The 23707-nt window shown below is 41.2% G+C and overlaps 1 protein-coding gene across 3 annotated transcripts; it reads right to left on the reverse strand.

The window, feature by feature from the left end:
• Positions 1 to 724: 724 nt before the first annotated feature.
• On the reverse strand, positions 725 to 14840 carry LOC114891959 (TIR domain-containing adapter molecule 2). 3 transcript variants are annotated; one of them, XM_029216559.1, is made up of 2 exons: positions 14768 to 14840; positions 725 to 1752 (listed from the first exon to the last, which is right to left on the reverse strand). In XM_029216559.1, the coding sequence occupies exon 2, from the start codon at positions 1695 to 1697 to the stop codon at positions 990 to 992; it is 708 nt and encodes a 235-aa protein (XP_029072392.1). In that variant the 5' UTR covers positions 1698 to 1752; positions 14768 to 14840; the 3' UTR covers positions 725 to 989. The 3 variants fall into 3 exon arrangements, with proteins under 3 accessions (XP_029072392.1, XP_029072393.1, XP_029072391.1); XM_029216560.1 differs by lacking the exon at positions 14768 to 14840 and adding an exon at positions 6852 to 8911 and having other exon boundaries at positions 725 to 1638; XM_029216558.1 differs by lacking the exon at positions 14768 to 14840 and adding an exon at positions 6852 to 8911.
• Positions 14841 to 23707: the final 8867 nt, after the last annotated feature.

Consider the following 23707-nt stretch of genomic DNA (forward strand, 5'->3'; position numbering starts at 1 on the left):
ATACATGCACCTTTCAGAAGCTCCTGGTCACACACAATGACCAACAATGGAGAGCTTCCAGCTCCAGGGGTCATGTCAACACCAGGCACGAAGTCCCTGACCACAATACCATCAAATGGGCCACTAGTCAGTGGTGGGAACTGCCTCCAAATATGCAAATTCAAACAGAACGGAAACACATTTGATTGGATTCTTCCCCGCCCCCGCCCCCGCCCCGTACGCGGGCCTCTCACTGTTGTGGCCTCTCACATTGCGGAGCACAGGCTCCGGATGCGCAGGCTCAGCGGCCATGGCTCACGGGCCCAGCCGCTCCACGGCAGGTGGGATCCTCCCGGACCAGGGCACGAACCTGCATCCCCTGCACTGGCAGGCGGACTCTCAACCACTGCGCCACCAGGGCAGCCCCTGATTGGATTCTTTTAAAGAGCCCTACCATTCTCACATCTATTTTGGGTTTCATATTTATCAGCACTCAACATTCTAAATGTTCTAGTCTGGCTATCCCTATTTCTGGGTGACAACACCGGGAACACTTTATTGCAACATTCATGAGAGGTGCCTTGAAAGTGAGGGCGCTCGGATCTCTCGAGGCCATTTTTTTCTGCGGTTCCTTTGAGAACAAAATCAGTGTTATTGTATTTTTTAAATGTCTATCATATAAGGTTTTGATCAAGTTCAATACGAGGAATATGAATTTAAAATATCCTTTGTTGTAATCATGAACTAGGAAAACTGAGAGGAAACAGAGTTCTTTTTTTTTTTTTTTGGAAACAGTTGAAACTCTGACAATTTCAAGTTTATGGAAACATTGAAAAGTACCACAATTCTATAGACTGTCCTGCAGAAATTTATCTTTCTTGGGCTCCATAAGTTTCTGTAAGAGTAAGGTTCTCTTTCATCTAAACTCTTCCTAGAAATTTGCTTTCTCAAGTGGAGATAAATCATTTGTTTTACAAGACAAGAGCCTGCTGTGTGTTGTGTGTTCCGTCTCAAGCAATAAATTGCCTTTGTACCGTATTTCTGGTCTCTTTCCATATAGCCTGCTGTATCCTATATACAGAATCCTTAAAAATCCTTTCCACTTGTGTAGGAAAGCCACGACTTTCTTCCTCCAGGGCGTTGATGGTTCGCAGAGCAAAGGGAGTCCTTTCTCGGGGCAGGGGGTTGTTCAGAGGCCGCATGGGGATGACGGAGTTGTACTTGTGCTGCCTGTTAACAGAGTTCATGAGGGACGTATAGAACTGGAACTTACACCAGGTATCTCTTAAAAAGTTTTTGGTCAATAATAAGATTGTCCAGGCAGACCCATTGACAGCATCATCCAAATTCTGTAAATGCTGCCTGCCACCTGGCATCTCAGCAAAGATTATTCCAGGTTTGATGCCGAAGTCATTTTCCAGCAGATTCTGGACTCGGAGGGCTTCGTCTGTGTCTTCTTCAGCATGCAGTATCACAAATTTGAGGAACACCTCTTCTTCTGCTTCCTCTTCTGGCATCTCCTCCACTCCCTTGGCTCCCTCCTGCTCCCCTGTTGGCATCTCTGCTGTATTGCTATGAGCAGCAGCGTCACTCAGGGACATTTCTTCAGATTTCTTGGAATCTGACTTGTGCTGTCTTTGACTCGTATCCACACTGTGGCTTTTACCCCAAGAGAGAGAAAGAGGGCAGGGATCCGTTTTAGACTTTCCGATACCCATTATAAAGATCCAAATCAGAATAGGAAAGCTTTATTTCTCAGCATTTCATTTCATTCTAAAAGGAGAAATAACAAAGCAGAAGAATACCGTAAACTTAATCAAAACATTAAAAATGGAAAATTTCATTCACCCCGAAAACCTCAAAAAGATTATAATATAAAGTTCTCTAAGAAAGAATTGCCAAACAGATCATTGGGAAATGAAATCACTAGTCTTTTTTGAGCTTCACAAGGGCTACCACAGGTAGTCAAAGGTAAGTTAAACAGAGGGTCCAGTTTAATATAACAGGAGACATTTGGAAATTTTAAATCGTATTATAACCACACTATAAACTTCCAAATTAAAATAAATTACTTTGGTATTTTAGAGAAAAGATACCATATCAACTCTACCCATATGGAGTTTAAATCCAACTTCTCCATAACCAAATTACTGTGTAAGCTAGAAACAGGAAAAACCTAAAGAAACCAAATATTCCAACATTAAACACAAAATTTGTTTTTGTATCAAACACAAATACAAAACAGAATACAAATATCCTAAAGGTGGCTAGCAGGCAGCTCTACTGACTCAGAACAAAGAGAAGATCTGAAATGTCAAATGACTTGTTGCCCAGAATTCATGGGTTCAGAGCTTTGTTGTTTGTCTAGGATCAGGCCATGTTGTAGTGGGGCTGGTGCAGAAACTATAATAAGGATTGTGAAAAGTAAGGAATATATTTTCCAGCTAATCTTGGGAATACTTAAGAAAACATTTATTCACCTAGGGAGAAATTAACATCTTGGTTTGGAAGTGAAATATGGAAACAAAGCCTTGTGATTTTCACCAGTGAAATTAACAAATAATCATTGTAGTCTATACTTGTTCTTTTATTTTAAAGATCCTAAATTCAGAGTGTAAGAATTAGATCAGCTGTGAAAGAAAGGTACTCCATGTAAATCTAATTGAAATAAATCTTCAGATAATGTTGGCAGCGTTGTTAATATAACCCCCAAACAGGCAGTTTCAAGGGGGGTTCTTTTTTATCAAAAGACAGAAAATTTAGAATAGATAATTATAAATTCCATGTTTTCAAACCATGGGCCCATAGGCTATATTCTAAAGCATTTTTATTTATTGTTCATTGGCAAAGACCAGAGCTCAAGAAGAAATCAGAATTTTATTCATTATGACCTAAGTAACATAGCTACATATACCAAAATATTTCAGGTTTAGAAGAAACCATTCAGCAAAAATGGTGAAAAACTGTTATGGGAAGAAAAAACAAGGAAAAACACAGAATTGTTTTCTAATGTATATACGGAGTGAAAGGGTTTGCTACTGCCTCTGAATAGTGAGGGAACTGCTGCTGGCTATTGCCTGTCATTTATTTTGTCTGTACTTCAGGTTCTGATCCACAGTATACTGCGCCCGCCACCAAGTGGTAGTCTAAGGCATGACAACCCTCCAATGCCATTGATATCCCAATTAATAAACCTAAATGAACTCAGACTCTCTTCACTGGTTAGGATTAACTGCTGACTTTTTTTATTGTATCATGAAAAAAGTTTTACCATGCAGAATTGCGAAAGAAGGTTCCCCTGAATTCAAAAAAAAAAAAAAAACTATCCAGAGAAATCTATTAAAGCATCAATTGAAATGATCTTCACTTATTCGTTGAGACAGGTTGGTTAAACCAACTTAACTTCACTATCTCAATCACCAGTTGCTGCAGATGAGCGCATGTGAAGTGAAACAAAAGGTTTTCACTAAGAAGTGGTGAAAACTTCTAAGGTAAAATGGTGTGTGGAGTCAGAACACAGAATCTTCTGAGATAAATAAAAATAAACAACCAAAGAATTACATTATGAATAAAAATTACAATTTTACGCCTCATTTTTCTTAAACACTGGTCAGCAAAAAACAGCAAAATACTCCAGAAATCTACGATGTGCTGTTCCAGCTTCCAAGCACTCCTGCCCGCCGCCCGAAGCAGACCAGCGAGAAGGAAATTAGTGACAATGTCTGAAAACTTCACCATAACCTTCTAATTTGGAGAGGAGAGTAAGGAGTTAGCCAAGGGGAAAAGACGCGGGAAGTTCTGCGCTGGAGATCTGCCTTTCCCACCACCACGTGAGCCAGAGATGGGGAAGTGGTCCCGATTCTTCACAGGGGTTCTCAAGGCTGGAAGGAAGCGGGGAGAACCTGACTGTGCTCACCCTGAGCTAATTAACTCCATCAACAAAGAGAACAGAAGGAAGGCAGGGAACGCAGAAAGAAATAGGGGAGGGGAGAAGGCTGGCACAGAGAATCCTGCAAAGCCTCTTCAATGTCCTCCTCCTCCAACAGGGACAGTTAGCATCAGGGTTAAAACGCTGAGATTTCAGCTCCTTCCCCTCATCTAAGCGGGAGGAGAGTGAAGGTGGCTGCAAGGGAGAGGCACACAGGATCACTGTTCACAGGAATAAAAACGTGTGTGTGTGTACATTTTTTTATTTACTTTTTTAGAAGGGTACACTTTGAAAATATTTATATTGAAAAGTCCCACTCCCATCCTTGTCTTTCCCATCCATCCTGTTGCCCCCATGGCCTCTTACTGGTGACTGCTTTTATTAGTTTTTCCTATATCCTTCCAATATTTCCTCATGAATACATATATTTTTTCTTTCCTTTTTTTAAAAAAAGTATTAATGTATATATACACATACACTGCCAAACAGCAGTAGGTAGGTAAGTAGATAGACAGATAGTAGATGGCTTTTTCCCTTAGTAATATAACTTCAGAGCCTTCCATATCAGCACACGGAGAACCTCCTCTTATTTACATAATCTCATAGCATGTGAAAGTACCATAACTGTCCCGTTCTTCAGTATGTGATTTGTTTCCAGTCTACTACTATCATGAACAATGCGGCGATGAATAACTTTGTACAAAGGCCATTTATGTGCAAGGTCATCTGCAGAATAATTGCCCTAAACAGGATTTCTGTATCAAAGGGCAAATGCATTTGTCATAGTGATAGATTTGGCCAAATCGCTCTCTGTAAGATTGAACATTTTCTGGTTTGGTTTTGCTTTTCACTTGACAGAATGACACCTCCACCTCCATCCCTTGCCCCAGAAAAGATCTAAGACCCAAACTACCAATTACTATTGACCACAGCCCAACTGAGCTAATCACATCCCTTCAGGGCAACAGAAATGTGGAAAGATACAACCCATCAGAATGGAGCCCTTAAACTGAAGTTCTGAAGGGAAGATCAACAGGTTCAGTATAAGAAGGAAAGAGTCCAGAATGTATTCACTCTATATCTAGGCAAACAAAGGTGCCAAAGGAATCCCCCCACATTCAATAGGAGTAAGATGAAAAGAACAGCATGGCATATATGCACACTGGGCAAGTGCGCACGTATGTTACAGGAAATAAGAAAGAAGATAAAGAAGAATCAGAGCATGCAAGAGACAAATAAAAAATTCCATTCTCATTAAGACTACGTGCTCTGGAATCAGACTGCCTGAATGTAAATCCCAGCCCTACTATAAAAAGAACTGCGAGACTTTGTACAAATTACTGTAAGTGTATCTGTGTTTGATTTCATCATGTGTAAAATGGTGATAATTATAATACCTACCTTTAAGGTTTTTACAAAGATCAAATGGCTTAGAAGAGTGCTCCATAAATGTCAGCAGTTAATATTGTTATTAAATACATAACAAAGAAGCTAAAGAAAACTTCACGGTTTCACTTTAGTAGCAATAAGAGAAGGCAGAACTAAGCTGTGTGCCTACAGCGGGGTGAGTGGATGTGGCAGAGGACACCTGCAGAAGTTCCCTTTGACTGTTTCATTGTTCTCAGTAAAAGAGGAAGCAAAACCCCTTCCTTAGGACTGCCCCAAACCTCAATCTCATTTTGCAGTATAAATGATACAGGATGGAGGCTACTGGGGTGAGATTACCATATCCACAAGGTTATTATTCTTCCTCAGCCCCACCCAGTGCTGATTAGTGTCTGTGTGTACTCTTGCTCCCAGCAGAAGACTTCTGTGGCTGGAGGAGAGTGAGGGCAGCACCCGTTGGGTCCTATCCCAGGACAGACCCTCTCCATGCAGAAATTTCCCAGGAGGTTCCTCAGGGTGGTTACAGCCATCAGCCCTCCCTCCCCTGTCCCAAACTAAAAACTGAAACTTCAGTGTGAATTTCTCTTTCATACAAAGTTTACTTTCCTCACCAAGACCTTTGTGAGAGTCAACTGTATGTGTCAGCTGGGCTAGGCTATGGTGTCTAGTTGTTTGGCCAACCACCAGTCCAGATGTCGCTCTGAAGGTATTTTTTAGGTGAGACTGACACTTAAAGCAGTAGACTTTAACTGTAAAAATAATGAATCACTCTGCTGTATACCTGAAACTAATATAATATTGTATTAATCAACTATATTTCTATTTTTTTAAATAAATAAAGCAGTAGACTGAGTAAAGATTACCCTCCATAGTGTGGGTGGAACTTACTCAATAAGTGAAGGCCAGAGCAATACTGAGGTTCCTCAAAGAAGAAGGAATTCTGCCTTGGGATGGCAACATAGAAACTCCACCTGAGTTTCCAGCCTTCAGGCTCAAGACTGCAGTCACCTCCTGTCTGTTTCCAGCCCTGCAGATTTGGGACCTGCCAGCCCCGCCAGTCACATGAGCCAATTCCTTAAAATGAATCTCCCACCCTCCCTCCCTCTCTCTCTATAAAACCTACTGGTCCTGTATCTCTGAAAAACCCAAATACAGCCCTCCTTAAAAGTTTGTTGCCCTAGAATTAAGAGTTACTGTTTCCATTTAAAAAAAATTTTGACCACTTGGGAAGAGAGGCTCCCAAAAAGCAGTAAGTAAAACAATGATCAGTACTAATCTGATAATAAAATACATATGCATAAACCATTTTCAACCTGTCCATGCATTTACCACAGAAAAAGCTTATGTGTTTAAATCACTGCCTCTGAAATTTCACACATTTAACGAACATTTAGACATCTAGTACTTGGATCCTTTAGCCCTGGAGAACTTTTCAGTTGTCTTTCCTATCTGAATAGCACCATCTTGTGGGAAATACGTACAAAATTAATAGTTTCTTCCCTTAATTCAATCCATAAATAGGTTTTGTCATTATTAATAAGGGTTGACGAAAACTTACTCTGCACCAAGACCTGCTGGGCTTTAGGGATGTGGACCCAGGATAAGCAGACGATTAGGACTCGTTGCACTGCTGCTTCATTCAAATAACGGGTGCTACCAGAGCACTCAGGGTGGACATGCAGTGGGGAGCACTGCATCAGTAAGGCCGAGAGGCGGACGGTTTCCAGGCAGTGGGAGCGGCACTTGCAAAAAAAAAAAAACCACTGAAGCACCAGAGGGCACAGTGTATTAGGATCATTTTGCACCAGGTGTTTAGATGGCTCAAGTCCAAATATGCAGGGGTGTGAGGGGAGAGGATAGTGGTGAGAGATAAGGATGGAGAGATAAAAAGGATTAGAGTGAGTAAGGAACCTGGTTTACTTGGTTCAGGACTTTGAACCTGATCGTGTTGGCAGACAGAGAGTCCCTGGTGGGTATTAAGCAGGGGAGCGACACGATCTGACTTGTTTTAGACAAGAGTAAGGAGACTAGGCTTAAGGACTGTAAGGCCCTGGATGGGAGAACAATCAGTTGAGAGGCTGCCACAGTAACCTAGATGAGAAAGCAGAGCCCTGAACTAAGGAAGTTATGGTGGAGATGAAGATATGTAGGAGGTGCCAGGGGTTGGGAGGGTGACAGAGAAAGAAGGATCAAGTACGCTTCCCAAGTCTATGCCTTGTTACATTCGCTGAGTCGTTTGCTGAGACAAGCAGGGTGTGGGGGTTGGATGTAGCTGACCAGTTAATCCAGTTTGGGACACAGGGAGCTTAGGGTGCCTGTGACCTGGAAGAGGAGCTGTCCAATAGGTACTTACACATGTAGGTCCGAGGCTGAGGAGAGCATCTTGATGGGAGAGAAAACCTTGACACTAGCTCAAATCTGTGAGTAACTGAAAACAAGTAGAAAGAAAAGAGAAGGAAGAGAGCTGAAGACAGAATCAATGCCTGAGGGACACCTGGAGGAGGGGGACCCATAAAGGAGAGGGAGGAGTGGCACCCGAGCAGCAGGAAAATCAGGCACAGAATCCGGAAGCCAAGGCAGGAGAGTACCTCGAGCAGTGGTCAGCGTCCAAGGCATTGAGCCCCTTGAGGTTCACCGGAGCAGTTACAGGGGATGGTGGGAGTCACCAGTATGCTCCAGAGTCTAGAGGATGAGGGGGCGGGGGAGGGGAAAGCTTAGCTAAGAAGGAAAGAAGCCAACAGCTACAAACGAACATAGGGTGGGGAGAGGATTCCATGAAGAGAGGAGAAACTCAGAATGCTTGGAAACAGAGGGTACTGGCTAGTAGAGAGGAAGGATGAAAAGTATGGATGGGAGCTTCTTAGAGCTGAGCTGTTCTCCTCTTGGTCACTGGGCAGCTCTCTCTCCTACTCCCCCTTTCCCTGGGAGAGGAGAGAGGCCACCTAACCCCTGAGGGTGCTAGGCCCCGGGGTAATGTCTGTGATGAATACTGCAGATGACGTGCTGACCTACAGAACCTTGGGTTTTAGCTTCTTGGGAGAAGGTGAGTGCACTTGGCTTTTTTAAAAATCAGGGATGGCTGCGTTATATTGTAAGAGAGCACATTTCTTGCTGGAGGTTTAGGTATGGAAAGAAGGGAAGGTATGGATATTAAGTAGCCAAAGGGGCGTTCTGTAACAGATCCTGCAGATTTGCTCACGCAAAACTGATTCCAACTTCCTTTTAGTGAACCTCCCTGTACTTCCTGTGCCACAAGTACTAAAAGCTCTATTTCCTAGACTTCCTTGAAGCTAGGGTTCTGGGTGTAATTTAAGTTCTGCCAATCAGATGTACTTACTAGTGTGACTTAAATATGAAGGGAGGCAGAGCATGAGGCAGTGACTTTGCTGGTTAAGGCTCTAGCAGAGTTGGTGTGATTCAGAGCTGGCAGCTTGCTGACATGGCGGGAGGTTTCATGGTTGTGGCAAAAGCTCCAGCTCCGGACTTCCCTGGTGGCACAGTGGTTAAGAATCCGCCTGCCAATGCAGGGGGCACGGGTTCAAGCCCTGGTCCCGGGAAGATCCCACATGCCGCGGAGCAACTGAGCCTGTGCGCCACAACCACTGAGCCTGCACTCTAGAGCCCACGCACCACAACTACTGAGTCCCCATGCCGCAACTACTGAAGCCCGTGTGCCTAGAGCCCGTGCTCCACAACAGGAGAAGCCACCGCAATGAGAAGTCCGCGCACCGTGACGAAGAGTAGCCCCCACTTGCTGCAACTAGAGAAAGCTCGCACGCAGCAACGAAGACCCAACGCAGCCAAAAATAAATAAATAAATAAATTTTAAAAAAGCTCCAGCGCCACTACACCAGTACGGTAGGTGGTGGTCTGAGGTATTCCTAGAAACTCAACGTGGACTCTAGCTCTTCAACTTACCCAGTGATATTGTACATTTTGTAATATCCTCTAATGCACACTTTTCTGCTTAAACTAGCTATAGTAGACTCTGTTCTCTGCAACAAAACTATGATTGATACAACATCCAAATCCAGGCCAGGGAACTACAGCAGGTCAGCAGCAAAACATGGTGTGCCACCTGTTTTTATAAGTAAAGTTTTACTGGAAGACAGCCATGCCTATTCATTTCTGTATTGCCTATGGCAAATGTCATGCTACAGAGGCAGAGTTGAAGAATTCCAACAGGAGCCGTGTGGCCTGTATCGCCCGTGGTATTAATTGTCAGGACCCAACAGAATAGACCTGAGCCAGCCAGACAAGCAACATGTAGACTTTTCTTTCAGACTCCTTCACACTGGAAATATTTTATTGAAATAAAATCCCAACTAGGGTGATCAATATCTTCAGGAATAGGATGGGTAGAATTTGAATCCACCTGTTCTTTATTGAAATAACATTATTGAGAGTCCGCTGTCATTTATTTATCTTCTTCTTTTGGGACTTGCACAGAATCCATAAGGATAGCAAAGGCCCAGTATAAAGGAAAGGATTAATTATCAAATATTACCCATTGATACTTACAGTCTAACTAAGCTAGTGCCTGTGTTTTTCATTTTAGGTACCAAAGCTTGCATTAGAAATGTTAGGGATCTGTAGGAGTCTAAAACCCTATATCTTCCCTTCATGGCTCTAGTCACACTACAATTAATTACATGTTTGAGTATCTGCTTAGTTTCTCATCTTTCCCATTAGACTGTAAACTCTATCAGAATATCACCAAATCTGTCTTGCTTGTCACTGTATCTCCAGAGTCTTGCACATAGTCAGCATTCAACAATACCTTCTGAATGAATGAATGAAATTAGACAATTCCAAATATGAGACCTAACATAGTTTTTCAAGTTGAGAGATAGCTGAACAGATAGCTCTTTATCATCCCTAGCATATAAATTATTGACTCAATCAAAATAGGGACCAGCCTATCCAAATGTATGGATTTTTTAAGGAGCAATTATGTTACATTTTTAAAAACTGTGTGAATATAAATATGGTACATTCATTTCAAGATACAGCTCAAGGGTCATATTTGGCAGAATGCTTTTCCTTTGACCTCCAGGTTAAGTACTCCTCCTCCGGCTGCCCATAATATCTTGCTCATATTTCTTATGATATGTGTCGTACAGCACTTTTAACTTGTCTTCCTTGCTGGCCTGGGAGGTAGCTTCCACCTCATTTTCCCAGACTTCTCCACCACGGAAAATGGCGCCATCATCTGCCCAGTTACAACAGCCAGAAACCTCAGGCATCACTGACACTTTCCCCTTCCACTCATACACTTTCACTTCCAAGCTGTCAGCAAGCCAACCTGTAAGACACATCTCAAAATGTTCCACTTCCCTCCCCCACTGCATTTTCACTCTAGATCAACATCTCTCCCCTAGTCTACTACACTGCTCCTTCCTAATCGGTCTCCTACAGCCACTCTTGGTCAGTCTAATCCATTCTCCACTCAGCAGCCACAACGATCTTTTTAAGTACATACAACTGATCAAATTACTACCATTTACACCCCTGCAATGGGTTCCTACTGCTCTTAGAATCAAAATTTCTTAATATGGCAAGGATGCCCTGCATGATCCGGCTCCTTCAGCTCCAAGCTTATCTCATGCTTTTCTTCCCTCTGCTCCCCCAGTTCCCTACATGTGTGTCTTTTTTTGTTTCTCAAACTTGCTCAGCTTTCTCCTGTCACAGGATCTATGGAAACATTTTATTGCAATTCTGAAGTATGAGTTACATGACTATATTTTCTTATTAGAGAACTTGTACATAGTATCATAGGCTAGCCAACATTCTATTGGAGGTACACAATCAAAATGTTCAAAAAGTAAGGAATGGCAACATAAACTATGTCATATTATTCATATGGTTGAACCCTGTTAAATCATCAAAATGTTTATGAATGTTACGAATTATTTTAACGACATGAGAAAATGCTTCCATAACAATAAGTGGAAAAAATAGACTATAAAATAAAATATACTGCAAAACTTTGTAAAAACAAACTATAGAGAAAATAGATTGAAATGAAGTATACCAAAAAGTTAACATTGGTTAGCTGTGTATGGTAGATGTGTGAATGTACATGTATCTGTATCTATACACCCTTTTTCTACGATGATAATGTAATCTGGAAAAAAGAAGATTTTTTAGTAAATACATTATTCTCTAGATTTTGTGTTTTTAAATAGAGGTCACATTCACTTAATGCCTCAAATAGTATATACCTTATGTGTCATATCTGCACATTTTGGATGGGTTGAGCTCACCTCCAGGTTTAACTGTTTGATCTCCTGGTTTGTTTTTTTTTAATCTACATGAAAATTTTCCAATAGTCTGGATTTGCTAACTCTAAACCCAACAGGGGTCCTCCAATATCTTACTTAATTACACATACTGGAAGGCAGAATATTCATCTCCACAGTACCTAAAACAGGTCCTTGAGCAAGTAAATGTTTAATTAATTTTTTAAAAATTGCTTCTATCAGGTAGAAAAACAAAAATACACAAACTGGTCTTCCCCTGGGCACCGTCTTTTTCACCTGTGGAGCCTGTCTCTTTTCTCAGCTGCTAGGAAGGTCCAGGTCGATGAGTGCTGTCTAATCAACATACAGAAGCTTGGGGCAGGAGATGTGATCATGATTTTACTCATGGCTTTCCTTTAACTCTCCTACTCTTTGTTCCATATTCCAAATCCCTTTATTTTAAAATTTTATTTAATCTTCTGTTGTATATGTTTATTCAAGCATCTGAAATCCCAAATCTGAAATGAGAAAAAAAAATTTTTTTCTGTTCTTTTAAAAGAGAGGAAGGTATTGGGTTGGCCAAAAAGTTCATTCAGGTTTTTCTGTAAACTTTTTGGCCAGCCTAATAGTACCTATTCTACTGGTAACATCACAGAACTAGTTCCTTGGGATTAAAATGACAAATAAACATTATGTAAACTAAACGGTCTTTTATTCCCCAACAGCTTTCCGTGAAGATGAAAATATTGTTTTTCATTTCCATTCCCACATATTTTAAAAAGAGAACTGAATCTTGCTATGAATCTTGTTATTCTGACACTGGCTCAGTCACTACACAACTTAAAGACGTGTATAATATTCTCTGAACAAGTGCCTTCATTTTTCTTCTTCCCATTAAAACTACCTGTTTCTGGTACCACTCAACAACGCTCTGAATCAGAGACTACTGCTTCCCACTGAAGCAAAGGAATTGAAAAAAAATACTGCATATTCCTTCCAGTAAACAGAGTATTTTCCTTTCATTTTCTATATTTAAGAATGAGAACTAGCCTTAAAGGGCAAACCTTCTCCAAACCAGGAACAACATTTTATAAAAACACAGACAGTAAGGGCAAACTTGTACATTTTATCAAAGTGAGACTCAAGAGAAAGCTGCTTGTGCACTTTCAATATTAGAGAGTCCTAGCAACCAATAAGGATTTAACGGTGCCATAAGCTTCGTGGAATATTAGAGAACAGCGCTCAGTATCTAACAGCCACCAACCCAGAGGATCAGTGACAAGATGTTACCAGGACTAAGGCAGTAACCCCTGAGACAGTATGTGAACAGGGGAGTGCGGAAAGTGAAGGTGTACAGCCTGCGATGGCCTAGCAAAAGCCTGCTGCAGGCAAGGAGAACAGGAGCAAGATCACAGCCACTCCAGCTGAGAGGTCAGGGCCAGGGGCGGGGCGGGGGGAGGCAGGTGGGAAGCAGAAGATAAGACCAGGGAATCAGTCAGGGGTGAGATGACACAGGGCTTTGAGCCATGGTAAGAATTTGGTTTTTATGATTCTGATAAGAAGCCACCAGGTTTTGAAGGGAAGTGAAAGTTCTGATTAGATATTTTTTAAAAAAACACTGCTGTTTGGAGAAACACTATAGAGAAGCAAGGGTAGAAGCTGAAAGACCAAATCAGAGTCTTCACAGTCGTCCAGTAAAAGAGAATTGTGGTTTGTGTTACAGAGGGCACATAATATGTGGTCGAACTTGAGCTATCTTTTCAAGGTAGAGTCAACAGAGTTTGCTGGATGCTTGGATGTGCGGTCAGAGCTGAAAAGAGGGGTCGATGATGATCCCTAGAGTTTCAGCCTCACTGAATGGCAGTAACATTTCCTGTGATAAGGAAGGTAAGTGAGGGGCAAACAGAAGAGGACTGGGTGGGTGTGTATCAGTAATTCTGTTTGGACATACTACATTTAAATGCTGATCAGACTTCCTAGTGGAGATGTTGAGCAAATAGCTAAACACATGCGTCTAGAGCTCAGGACAGAAGTAAAACTAGAAAGAAAAATTTGGAAGTCATCAGCTTACAGATGTTATTTATAGTCATGAAATATGGCTTGGGATAGAAATTGCCTTGGGAGAAAGTTATGGCTCAAAAGAGAATATGGCCAAGAACCAAGCACTGTGGCAGTCTAACAGTGGTTGAGAAAAGAAGGAAAAGCCTGGAGCCACAGAAAGAGTGACCAGTGAGGTGAAAGGAAATGTAGAAGAAGGTGGTGGTGACCTGGAAGCCAAATGCAGAAAAAATATCAAGGAGGAGGGAGCGAACAACTGTGTCACAGGAAGTGGAAATGTACACAGACACTGGATTTCACAAGTGACATGGGGGTGATGGAGACAAAAAGCCTGAGATGAGAGTGTGGAGGAGAAAACAGGAGGAGGAGAAATAAAGGCTTAGAGGCAAGTCTTTCAAAGAGCTTTTTCTCATTCTCTTTCTTTTCTTTCTTTCGTCTTTTTAAGTAAAAGGGAGCAAAGAAATGGGTGGGACCTAGGAGGAGACGTTTGGTTTAGTGGGGATTATTTAAAGGCAAGTTATTTATCAGCAGGTATTTGTTAAACGAATAAATTTAAAAATACCACAGGGAGCCAATGATTCAACAGATGAGGTGCAAGACGTCCAAACATACAGCTGGAACTCTGAGTAACATTTACTTTGTTTCAGGAGAATGTAAGGCATTATTCTATATGTGACCATCTACTTTCTGATTTCAGTGAGATATAAAATGGAGTTGCTTATCTCTATTTATAACCAACGCACTATTTAAGATTATTTTTAAAGACTTTTAAAACCAAAGTTTACTGCCATGAAAAACTGGAGAGGTCCTAACTAACAAAATTCTGAAAACGAGCTCACAGCTGCCAGCCCAAATTATTTTTAGCCAAATTAGCTTTGGGACAAGATCCCAAATCAGCAAACCAAAACCAAAACTTTCTGCACTGGCTCAAGTGTGCCTGAAGGAGGCTCCCACAGAACCTTTAAGCCCTCTGAGAGGCTGGGCTCTTTGCTTAGGGTTCTGAGGTTTCTTTAAAAGATAGGTTTCCTAGTCAAAATGAAACTTAAAAGACAGGCAGAGAGCTGGCGGGTGTGCTCCCTTCAGAGCAAGGCAACTCTGCTGGAAGGACGGCCGGCTCGCCCACCCCCACGCCTGCCCGGCCCCCAGCCCACCCGCCCGGACGCCCGCTACTTGCCGGGGAGGCGGGCGGCGCGGCAGCTCCGCCGTAGCTCCGTCCTCCCTCCGTCCTCCTCGCCCGCCGAGCGCTGCGCGACTTCCCGTGGGCGTCGGGAAGGAGAGGCGGCCCGCCCACTACGCGCCGCAGACCCCGCCCCACGCCCGCGGCCCCGCGCCGCGCGGAAGTCAGGGGGCCGCCGAGTCCCCTCCCCACGGGGACGCGCCGCCACTTAACCCTTCAAGGCCGGCCCCGCCGGAGGAAGTACGGGTTCTACGAGGCTGGAAGTCTCTGGGCGGCGGGAAGGAGAGGCCGGGAGGGCGGAGGAGGGGAGCTTGCGCAGGGTAATTGTCCCCGCGCTACTTTTTGTTTGTTTTCTCTCTTTTTTTTAATGTCCCTTGAAGCCCGCCTTGGAGGCCAGGAAGGAAAGGGACTCAGCTGTCTGTTCCTTACAGACGTGAGTGCGGGCTTGGGAGCTGCATTCGCTGCTTCCGCGCCTACCTAGCGCGCCCAGCATTGAGCCTGCTGCGGAGCCCGGGGCTCCCAACAGAAGCCCCTAGACTCTAAAGGGAGGAAACAGCCAGTCTCACCCAAACAAACCCTCTAAGACCCTTCCCGAGGTACAGCGACTCTCCGGGCCCTCCAAGTTGGTCCCTTGGCCCTTCCTTTCTCTTTGGGGTTCTCTCACTGACTACTGCTGCAGTCAACCACATCCCTGGTTGGGGGTGGTGGCATATCAGTACCTCCCCACTCTCAACACCAACCAAAAGCCACCTTGAGAAAGATTCCTTTCTCAGATTCTTTTTCACAGCCGGCTTTTTCACAGCCGAAATTGGAACTCCGCTTAATATTTAGGGAGAACAGAAAAGCAACCGAGTAATTCTAAGAAGGATAAAATGCCTGATAAAGCCAAATAGGTTATCCTATCATACCTATCTCAGGCTCCCAATCCCAGTCATTCCCAAAGAACCCAGTTCAGAAACCACATACCCCCCCACCCCCACCCCACCCCCACCCCCGCCTTCTTTTCAGGCAATCCCTACTCACTGCCAAAGGAGGAAAACCCCGTTACTAAACATCAGAGAAGACAATGAATAGTACATTGGAATTGAAGGTCCATACCTGGATCTCAGAGGCTTACTACTGGTAGAACTAAGTTATTTTCTCTTCCTCTCCCCACTACCTAACATGAGGATGGGCCATTGAAGGTGGCACTGGCAGACAGTAATTACTTGGTGAAATGCCCAATTAACCATCATGTCAATACAATTCATTATCCACTGACAGCTGGTTTCTCCTCCTCCCTCTATTGACTTTTCAGGTAAACAGTGGCCTCCCTGTTACTAAATCTGGTACTTTTTGTTGCCTTCATTTCCCCTTCATTTCCTAATCTCCCTTTGGCAATTGACAAGGTTGATCATTGTCTCCTCCAGATACTCTAGTTCCTTGATATTAACAACCCATGGGGCCTTCATGCTTATCCTACTTGTTAAAATTCTTCTCTTTCAGTCTCTTCTGCCTGTTCCTCTTCCTCTGGCAACCCTTCATACCACTGCTTTCCAAACTTCTTCATTGAAATATCACTAATGACAAATGCGATAAACATTTACTTCCCCATTCATCACCCACATCACATGCATAAGTGAACCTAAAGTCACTAATGTCAAGGGCAAATTTACTTGAATTGTCTCATTTTATGTTTTAAATTGCTCCAAATTTTGCACTGTTCTTCATAAATATTCACATGTTGTACTAAAAAAAAATTGCAAATTGGTTACAAGTTAAATTTTTCTCCCCAAATTATCAAGTATACATGCCAAGAAAATGCACCAATCACTTATGCCACAAATATTTAGTCTTCTAAAGGCACTAGGGATACAGTGTGAACAAGACAGAGATGGCCCCAGTCCTCATGGAGATTTTGCAGTCTAGAGCAGGAGACAGAGGACAGACATTATGCACAATTTCAGATCCATTCATTGAAAAGAATGAATGGAAGAAAGCAGAGTAAAGTGGGGAGGAGTGCTAATTAAGTCAGGAAAGAGATGGCTTCTCTGACATGTAAAACGTCTTTCCTGTGGCTTCATACCCTTGAAACCCTTGGCATTCAATGCTCGTGTTTTCAGGGTCTTGATCCACTGTCCTCTTTCACTTACTCTACCATTTCCCTGGATTATCTTACATATGTCCATCAGACTCACAGCTCAATCACTAAGGATATAAATGATTTGAACATGATTAATGAACTTGACCTCATTGACAGATACAGATTATGGCACCCAATACAATTTCAGAACACATATTCTTTTCACGTACATATGAAACATTAACAAAATCAGACCATGTTTTTGGCCATTGAGCAAGTCTCCACAAAGCAAATCAAAACAAATCAAAAGACTGAAATAATATTAATGTGTTCACTAACCACTAATCTGAAAAACAAAAACAGAAACGAGAAAAGCCCCTATATATGTCTGGAAATTAAATGACACATTTCAAAATAAGCCGTGGGTCAAAAAATAAATCACAATAGAAATCATAAAATATTTCGATTTGAATGTTACTAAAAATACTAAATATCAAAACTTGTGGGATATAGCTAAAATACAATGAGAAGGAAATTTCTGGTCTTAAATGGGCATATCAGAAAACAAAGCCAGAAAGTCAACTGTCCAAACAACCACATCAAGAAATTAGGGAAGGAAAAAAACCCCAGGAAATAAAATCCAAATAAAAAGATAGAAATAATAAAAATAAGACCAGAATTTCAAGATTAGAAAAAAATAACAGAGGATCAACAAGAGCAAAAGATGGTTCTTTGAAAAAGACTAATAAAATTAATAAACAGCTGGTAAAACTAGTCATCAAAAAAAGAGAGAGAAGACACAAATAACAATACTAGAAATAAAAAGGAAACATCACCACAGATCATGACATTTAAAATATGAAAGATATTAACAACTTCATTCCAATAAGCTATTTAGATGAAATGAACTGGGAGAGACAGTTATCCGTGTGTCTCTTACGTTCCTCTGTGTCTTACTGAGTACATGCAAGATCCTGACTATTCACCTGAGCCATTTCTTAGGGTAGCATTTACAGTGAGCAACCTTGAGATATGAGGTACTGTCTCCTTCCAGGACAGAGAACAAGCTTGCTTACTGCTTGCTATAAAAGTGGTGGATTCCTTACGCTCAGTGTTCCTCAGATGTGACACAGACCCACTGCACGTGTAGCACGAACCTGGGCCTCGTGTCACCCACAGGGGGCTTGTGAGCAAGAGGAACCATTGCAAATATGCTGATAGTAGTGCCGCTTGCTGTGTCATGAGTAACGAAATCCTTTGTCTCTGATCCAGGAGTTTTGTGTCTTCTGCCAGAATCCATGAAACAGTAATAGTCTAACTTATTAGATTGTAAGTGGGGTAAAATCAAATCCCAGACCTGACAAAATGGATAGGAGGGACTGCTAGTGACAGTGAAGATATCATCAAATTCTCTCCCCCCCAAACAAATATAAACTGGACAAAATTGTCAAAAACAATCATTTGAGGGCTCTGGAAATTGACCAAAGGAAAACAACAAATTGAGAATCATTTATTCACTTTAAAAAACTCTGCTGAATTTTGGGTAGGAGTAGTGGGAATCTGCAGCATTCTAACCAGAAGCTGCTCTTATCTCCCAACCCCCATATACTCCTCAGCTTTGTTGGGGCAACAGTGCTACCAGCATGAGGCCAGCAATGAAAGCCAGGAGCCCCACAGCTGGAGGCAGCCAACTTGACTTGGTAGAGGGCAAAAAGTCCATACCCAGTGGTGCTGTCAAGAAAAATTGCACACTTGGGAGGAAATAAATGGAGAAAGCCCATAGCTGTTAGCCTGAAGTCGTGATCTCACATGAGGTGTGCAGCAGACCAGTGGATTTAAGTTCTTTTGGCCAAAAATTTAACAGGGAGATCCTGGAAATGAGAGAGCCACTGAGGGTCAAGATAGGCTCTTCACTTATCTCTGCGTGACTGGGAGGCTACATATACACAGGGAGACACAAGCTTGCCCCTACAAGCCTGCCCCTGCAGATATCTGCATTTGAACCCTGGTTCTAGCACTAATTGTGTGACCTTTGTCAAGTCAATTTAACTGTTCTGTGCATCAGTTTCTTAATCTGTAAAATGGGAAAAAGCAGTTTTTTAAATATAATAGTTATAATAAATATAATTTATTTACTTGAGAGAAGTAAATAAATTATATTGAATGCAGAACATAGTACAGCAGGCAATAGTATTACAAAAGTATTTACTATTATTACTTCTCAAAATGTGGTTTAAAAACACTTGCCTCAGAATTCTGGAGGGAAGTCCAAGATTCAATCCAGGTGTACTGAATCAAAGTCTCAGGTTCAGGGGAAGGAACCTGAGAAAGATCAGTTTTTTACAAGTTGACTAGGTGATTCTTATACTACCAATGCTTGAGAACTATTATTTTTAGGTAAGATTTCTAGTTTTCTGTTTGGGGTCTATGTGCACATGCTTGAAGGTATAAATTATCATATTTACTTCAGTATCCTCATTGCCTAGCACACAGCAGACATTTAGTCAAACATCTATTAAATAACAGAAAGCTTTATTTAAAGCTAATCAATGTCCAGCTCTGCAATTCCCACAATGTGGAATAAATAACAAATTAGGCTTACAATTCAAACCTTTATATTAATATAAAAGAGCTAAAATTACTCTAATATCATACAGAGCAGGGATTCTTTAATAAAACTTTTTGAGTCATGGACTCCTTTGAGAATGTGATGAAAACTACAAACTCTCTTCAGAAGACTGAAGATATATATTAAACCTTGCAAATAATTTTAAAGGGTTCACCTCAGGTTAAAAACATCTCATATGAAAACTGGCTTGTCTGTCTCCTAGAACAAAACACTAAGTTCTTGTTTATCACTGAATCTCTATTTCTAGAAAAAAGGATAGAGCATACTTGGCACTAAATAAATATTTGCTGAATGAATAAATGAGTCACTGATAAAAGGATGCTATCTGGAGGTTATCTGGAACTCCTTGAGTCACCCAAGGGTGATGTACAGTAGAGAATGAAAGCACAGATGTTGTATATCTTATTCATGACCAAGATGTAACCTTGAATTTCTAGAGGTGGGTAATGAAAAAACAGGTCACTTGGACCAATGTTTCCACTTAAGATGAAATATGAAGAAACACAATAAGCACCTTGAAGACGTAAGACAGAATTTACCTCATCAAATTCAGGAAGAGGTTGAGTTCAGGAAGCTAATTTTGCCCTTCGGGTGGCTGCCAATCTAGAGAAATAAGTTGAGAAGCAGAGTTGTACTGTCATTAACAAGAGTTGGAAAGACAACAGTTGGGTTTGGTATTCACCAAAAGTGGTGAAACACCCCTTGCTCTAGACTGAAGCCCAAGGGCGCTACCCTGGAGTGAGGGTACAAACTGCAGTGCAGTGGGCCCTCTGGAAGGCCATAAAATCTAAAGCCTAAGCTCCAGACTGCTAATGACCACAGGTACACAGCAGAAAGAAACAAAAACCTCTTAGGGAAGAGAAAATCATCCTAGATCTTACATTATTTCCGTTTTTTTTTCACGTTTCTAATGCAAACAATCAAAGATAATGAGGTAGAAGAATAACCAAGACAACATTAATTAGAAGCAACATGAACTACAGACAGCAGAAACAGAACCAAAGCAGGCTATAGATATTGGGATTCTCAGACACAAAGTGTAATCCATGGAAATAAAATCCTCACTGAAAAATGCAGCAAGGGACTGGATACCATAAAAAGTAACAGAGCAGATAAGAAAAAGAATCTAACAGAAAAACAGAATTAAAAAATATAAAAATAGAAATTATGAACTCAATGAATGAGTTTCACGGCAAATTAAAAACACCTGAAAAGTGAAGTTGTGATTTAAAAGCTACATAAGAAGAAACTATCTAGGATGATCAGAGAAAATAAATATAGAACATATAGAAGAAAAATGAAGAGATATAAGAAATACACCAAGAAGGTCTAACATATGTTTACTCAGGGCCCCAGAAGACAGGAGAGAGAATATTGGGCAGAGGCAATGTCTAAAGAGATTATAGTTGAGAATGTCCCAGTACTGACATGTCAGCTCATCCAAGATGCCTAATAAAACCCAAGTGGGAAAATACAATGAAATTTTCACTTAACACAGCATAATTAAACAGCAGGAAATCAAATACAAAGACAAAATCTTGAAGGCAGCCAGAGGAAAAAAGACAGATTAGTTTCAATGGAGCAAAAGACTGATAGCTGATTTCTTCATAGTAACAAAATGGAAGCCAGAAGACGATGAGAAGATATCCCCAAGTGAATTCGATGTCCAGCAAAAATCTCCTTCAAGAATGAAGCCAAAATGAAGACATTAAAAAAAACCCCAAAAAACATGCAATTGCAACCAGCTGACTGGCACTAAAGGAAATTCTAAATGTATTCTTCAGGTGGAAGGAAAATTATTCCAGATGGAAGCTCAAAGACACAGCAAAGAACAAAGAGCAGGACTTCCCTGGTGGCGCAGTGGTTAAGAATCTGCCTGCCAGTGCAGGGGACATGGGTTCAAGCCCTGGTCCGGGAAAATCCCACATGCCACGGAGCAACTAAGCCCGTGCGCCACAACTACTGAGCCGGCGCTCTAGAGCCCACGAGCCACAACTACTGAGCCCATGTGCCACAACTACTGAAGCCTGCACACCTAGAGTCTGTGCTCTGCAACAAGAGAAGCCACTGCAATGAGAAGCCTGTGCACCGCAACGACGAGTAGTCCCCTCTCACGGCAACTAGAGAAAAGCCCACATGCAGCAACAAAGACCCAACATAGCCAAAAATAAATGAATAAATAAATTTACTTAAAAAAAAAAGAACAAAGAGCAAAGAAGGTGGCAAATCCATGGGTAAATCTAAATGAATATTGGCTATATAAGACAATAGTAATGACTTCTAGATACAGAATATATGACAATATACAAATTGAGAGGGTGGTAAATGAACTCATAAAGCAATTGTCAAAAAATTCCAAAGAATTTAAATCATATACAGAATATATTATCCGATCACAATGCAATTATGTTAGAAGTCAATAATAAAAGAGAACTTAAATACTTATTTTTGGAAAGTAAGAATTATAGTTCTAAATAATATCTATGGCTCAAATTAGAATAATGAAATCAGAAAATTCTTTGAAATTGATGAATAACTAAAACAGATATCAAGACTTGTAGAATGGAGTTCATGGTAGGCGGAATTCTAAGATGGTCCCTGAAATCCCTCCCTATCTCCATATCCATATCTTTGTGTGGGCAGAGCCTATAACTTGCTTCTTACCAAAAGAATATGGCAAAGGTGAAAAGATTCTGAAGATGCAGTTAAGGTCCTTATTCAGTTGACTCTAAATTAATCAAAAGGGAGATTATTTAAGGGTAGGGCCTCTGATCTCATCAGGTGAATCCTGTCAGGCCTTCCCTGAAAGAAGAGACTCAAAGCAACATATTTCCTCCTGCTGGCCTTGAAGAAACAGTCATGATGTGAAATGCTTATGGAAAGGAGAAGCCTCCAGTGGCTGAGGGCCTCAGTTCTACAGCTGCAAGGAGCTGAATTTTGTCAACAACCTGATGAGTTTGGAAGAGGACCCCCAAGCTCCAGATAAGAAGGCAGTTCAGGTGACTACTTGACTGTAGCCTTGTGAGACCCTGAGCATAGGACTTAGCTAAGCTGTGCCAAGACGCTTGACCTAAAAATACTGTGCAATTATAAAAGTATGCTGTTTTAAACTGGTATGATTATGGTAATTTGTTATGTAGCACAGAAAATGAACATGGAGCTAAAGTACAATAAGAGGTAAATCTATAGTTTTAAATATGCATTAGACTGGAAAGTTAAAAATCTGAACTAAATATCCACTACAAGAATATAGAAAAATAATGACCAACTCAACCTAGAGAAAAAGAAAATCATAAAAAGCTGAAATCAATGAAACAGACAAGAAAAACAACTGAAATAGTGGCTCTTGTATATATACAATGGAATATTACTCTGCCATAAAAAAGAATGAAACCTCGCCATTTGCAACAACTGGGTAGACCTAGAGGGCATTATGCTAAGTGAAGTCAGACAGAGAAAGACAAATACTATATGATTTCACTTATATGTGGAATCTAAAAAACAAAAAAATGAACAACCATAACAAAACAGAAATAGTCATGGATACAGAGAACAAATAGGTTGTTGCCAGAGGGGAGAGGGGTGAGTGAAATAGGTCAGGGGAATTAAGAGGTACAAACTCCCATACAAGATAAATGAGTCACAGGGATGAAATGGATAGCATGAGGAAGATAGTCAATAATAACATAACATCTTTGTATGGTGACAGAGGGTAGCTAGACTTACCATAGTGACCATTTTGTAATGGACAGAAATATTGCATCACTATGTTCCAGGAACTGGCATAGTGCTGTAGGTCCATTATATTTCAAAAACAACCAAACAATCTCATAGAAAAAGAGATCAGATTTGTGGTTACCAGAGGTGGGGATGTGGGGATGAGGGGTGAGGGGGAACTGGATGAAGGTAGTCAAAGGGTACAAACTTCCAGTTATAAGATAAATAAGCACTAAGGACGTAAATTACATGATTAATATAATTAACTGCTGTATATTATATATGAAAGTTAAGACAGTTGTAAGAACTCCTAAGAGTTCTCATCACAAGGAAAAATTTTTTATTTTTCTTTCACTAAAATTATCGTGGTAATCACTGCATGATGAATGTAAGTTAAATCATTCTGCTCTACACCTTAAACTTATACAGTGTTGTATGTCAATTATATGTCAGTAAAACTGGAAGGAAAAAAATATTGGCTCTTTGAAGAAAACAATAAAAGTGATAAGCCTCTGGTAAGACTGGTCAA

This window comes from Monodon monoceros, unplaced genomic scaffold, assembly GCF_005190385.1.
Source record: "Monodon monoceros isolate NGI ecotype Baffin Bay Population unplaced genomic scaffold, NGI_Narwhal_1 Super_Scaffold_12, whole genome shotgun sequence".
NCBI classification, from domain to species: domain Eukaryota; kingdom Metazoa; phylum Chordata; class Mammalia; order Artiodactyla; family Monodontidae; genus Monodon; species Monodon monoceros.

What these genes read in the sequence shown, in the direction of transcription:
- LOC114891959 (XM_029216559.1), bottom strand. Translation starts at nt 1,697, where the DNA reads ATGGGTATCGGAAAGTCTAAAACGGATCCCTGCCCTCTTTCTCTCTCT.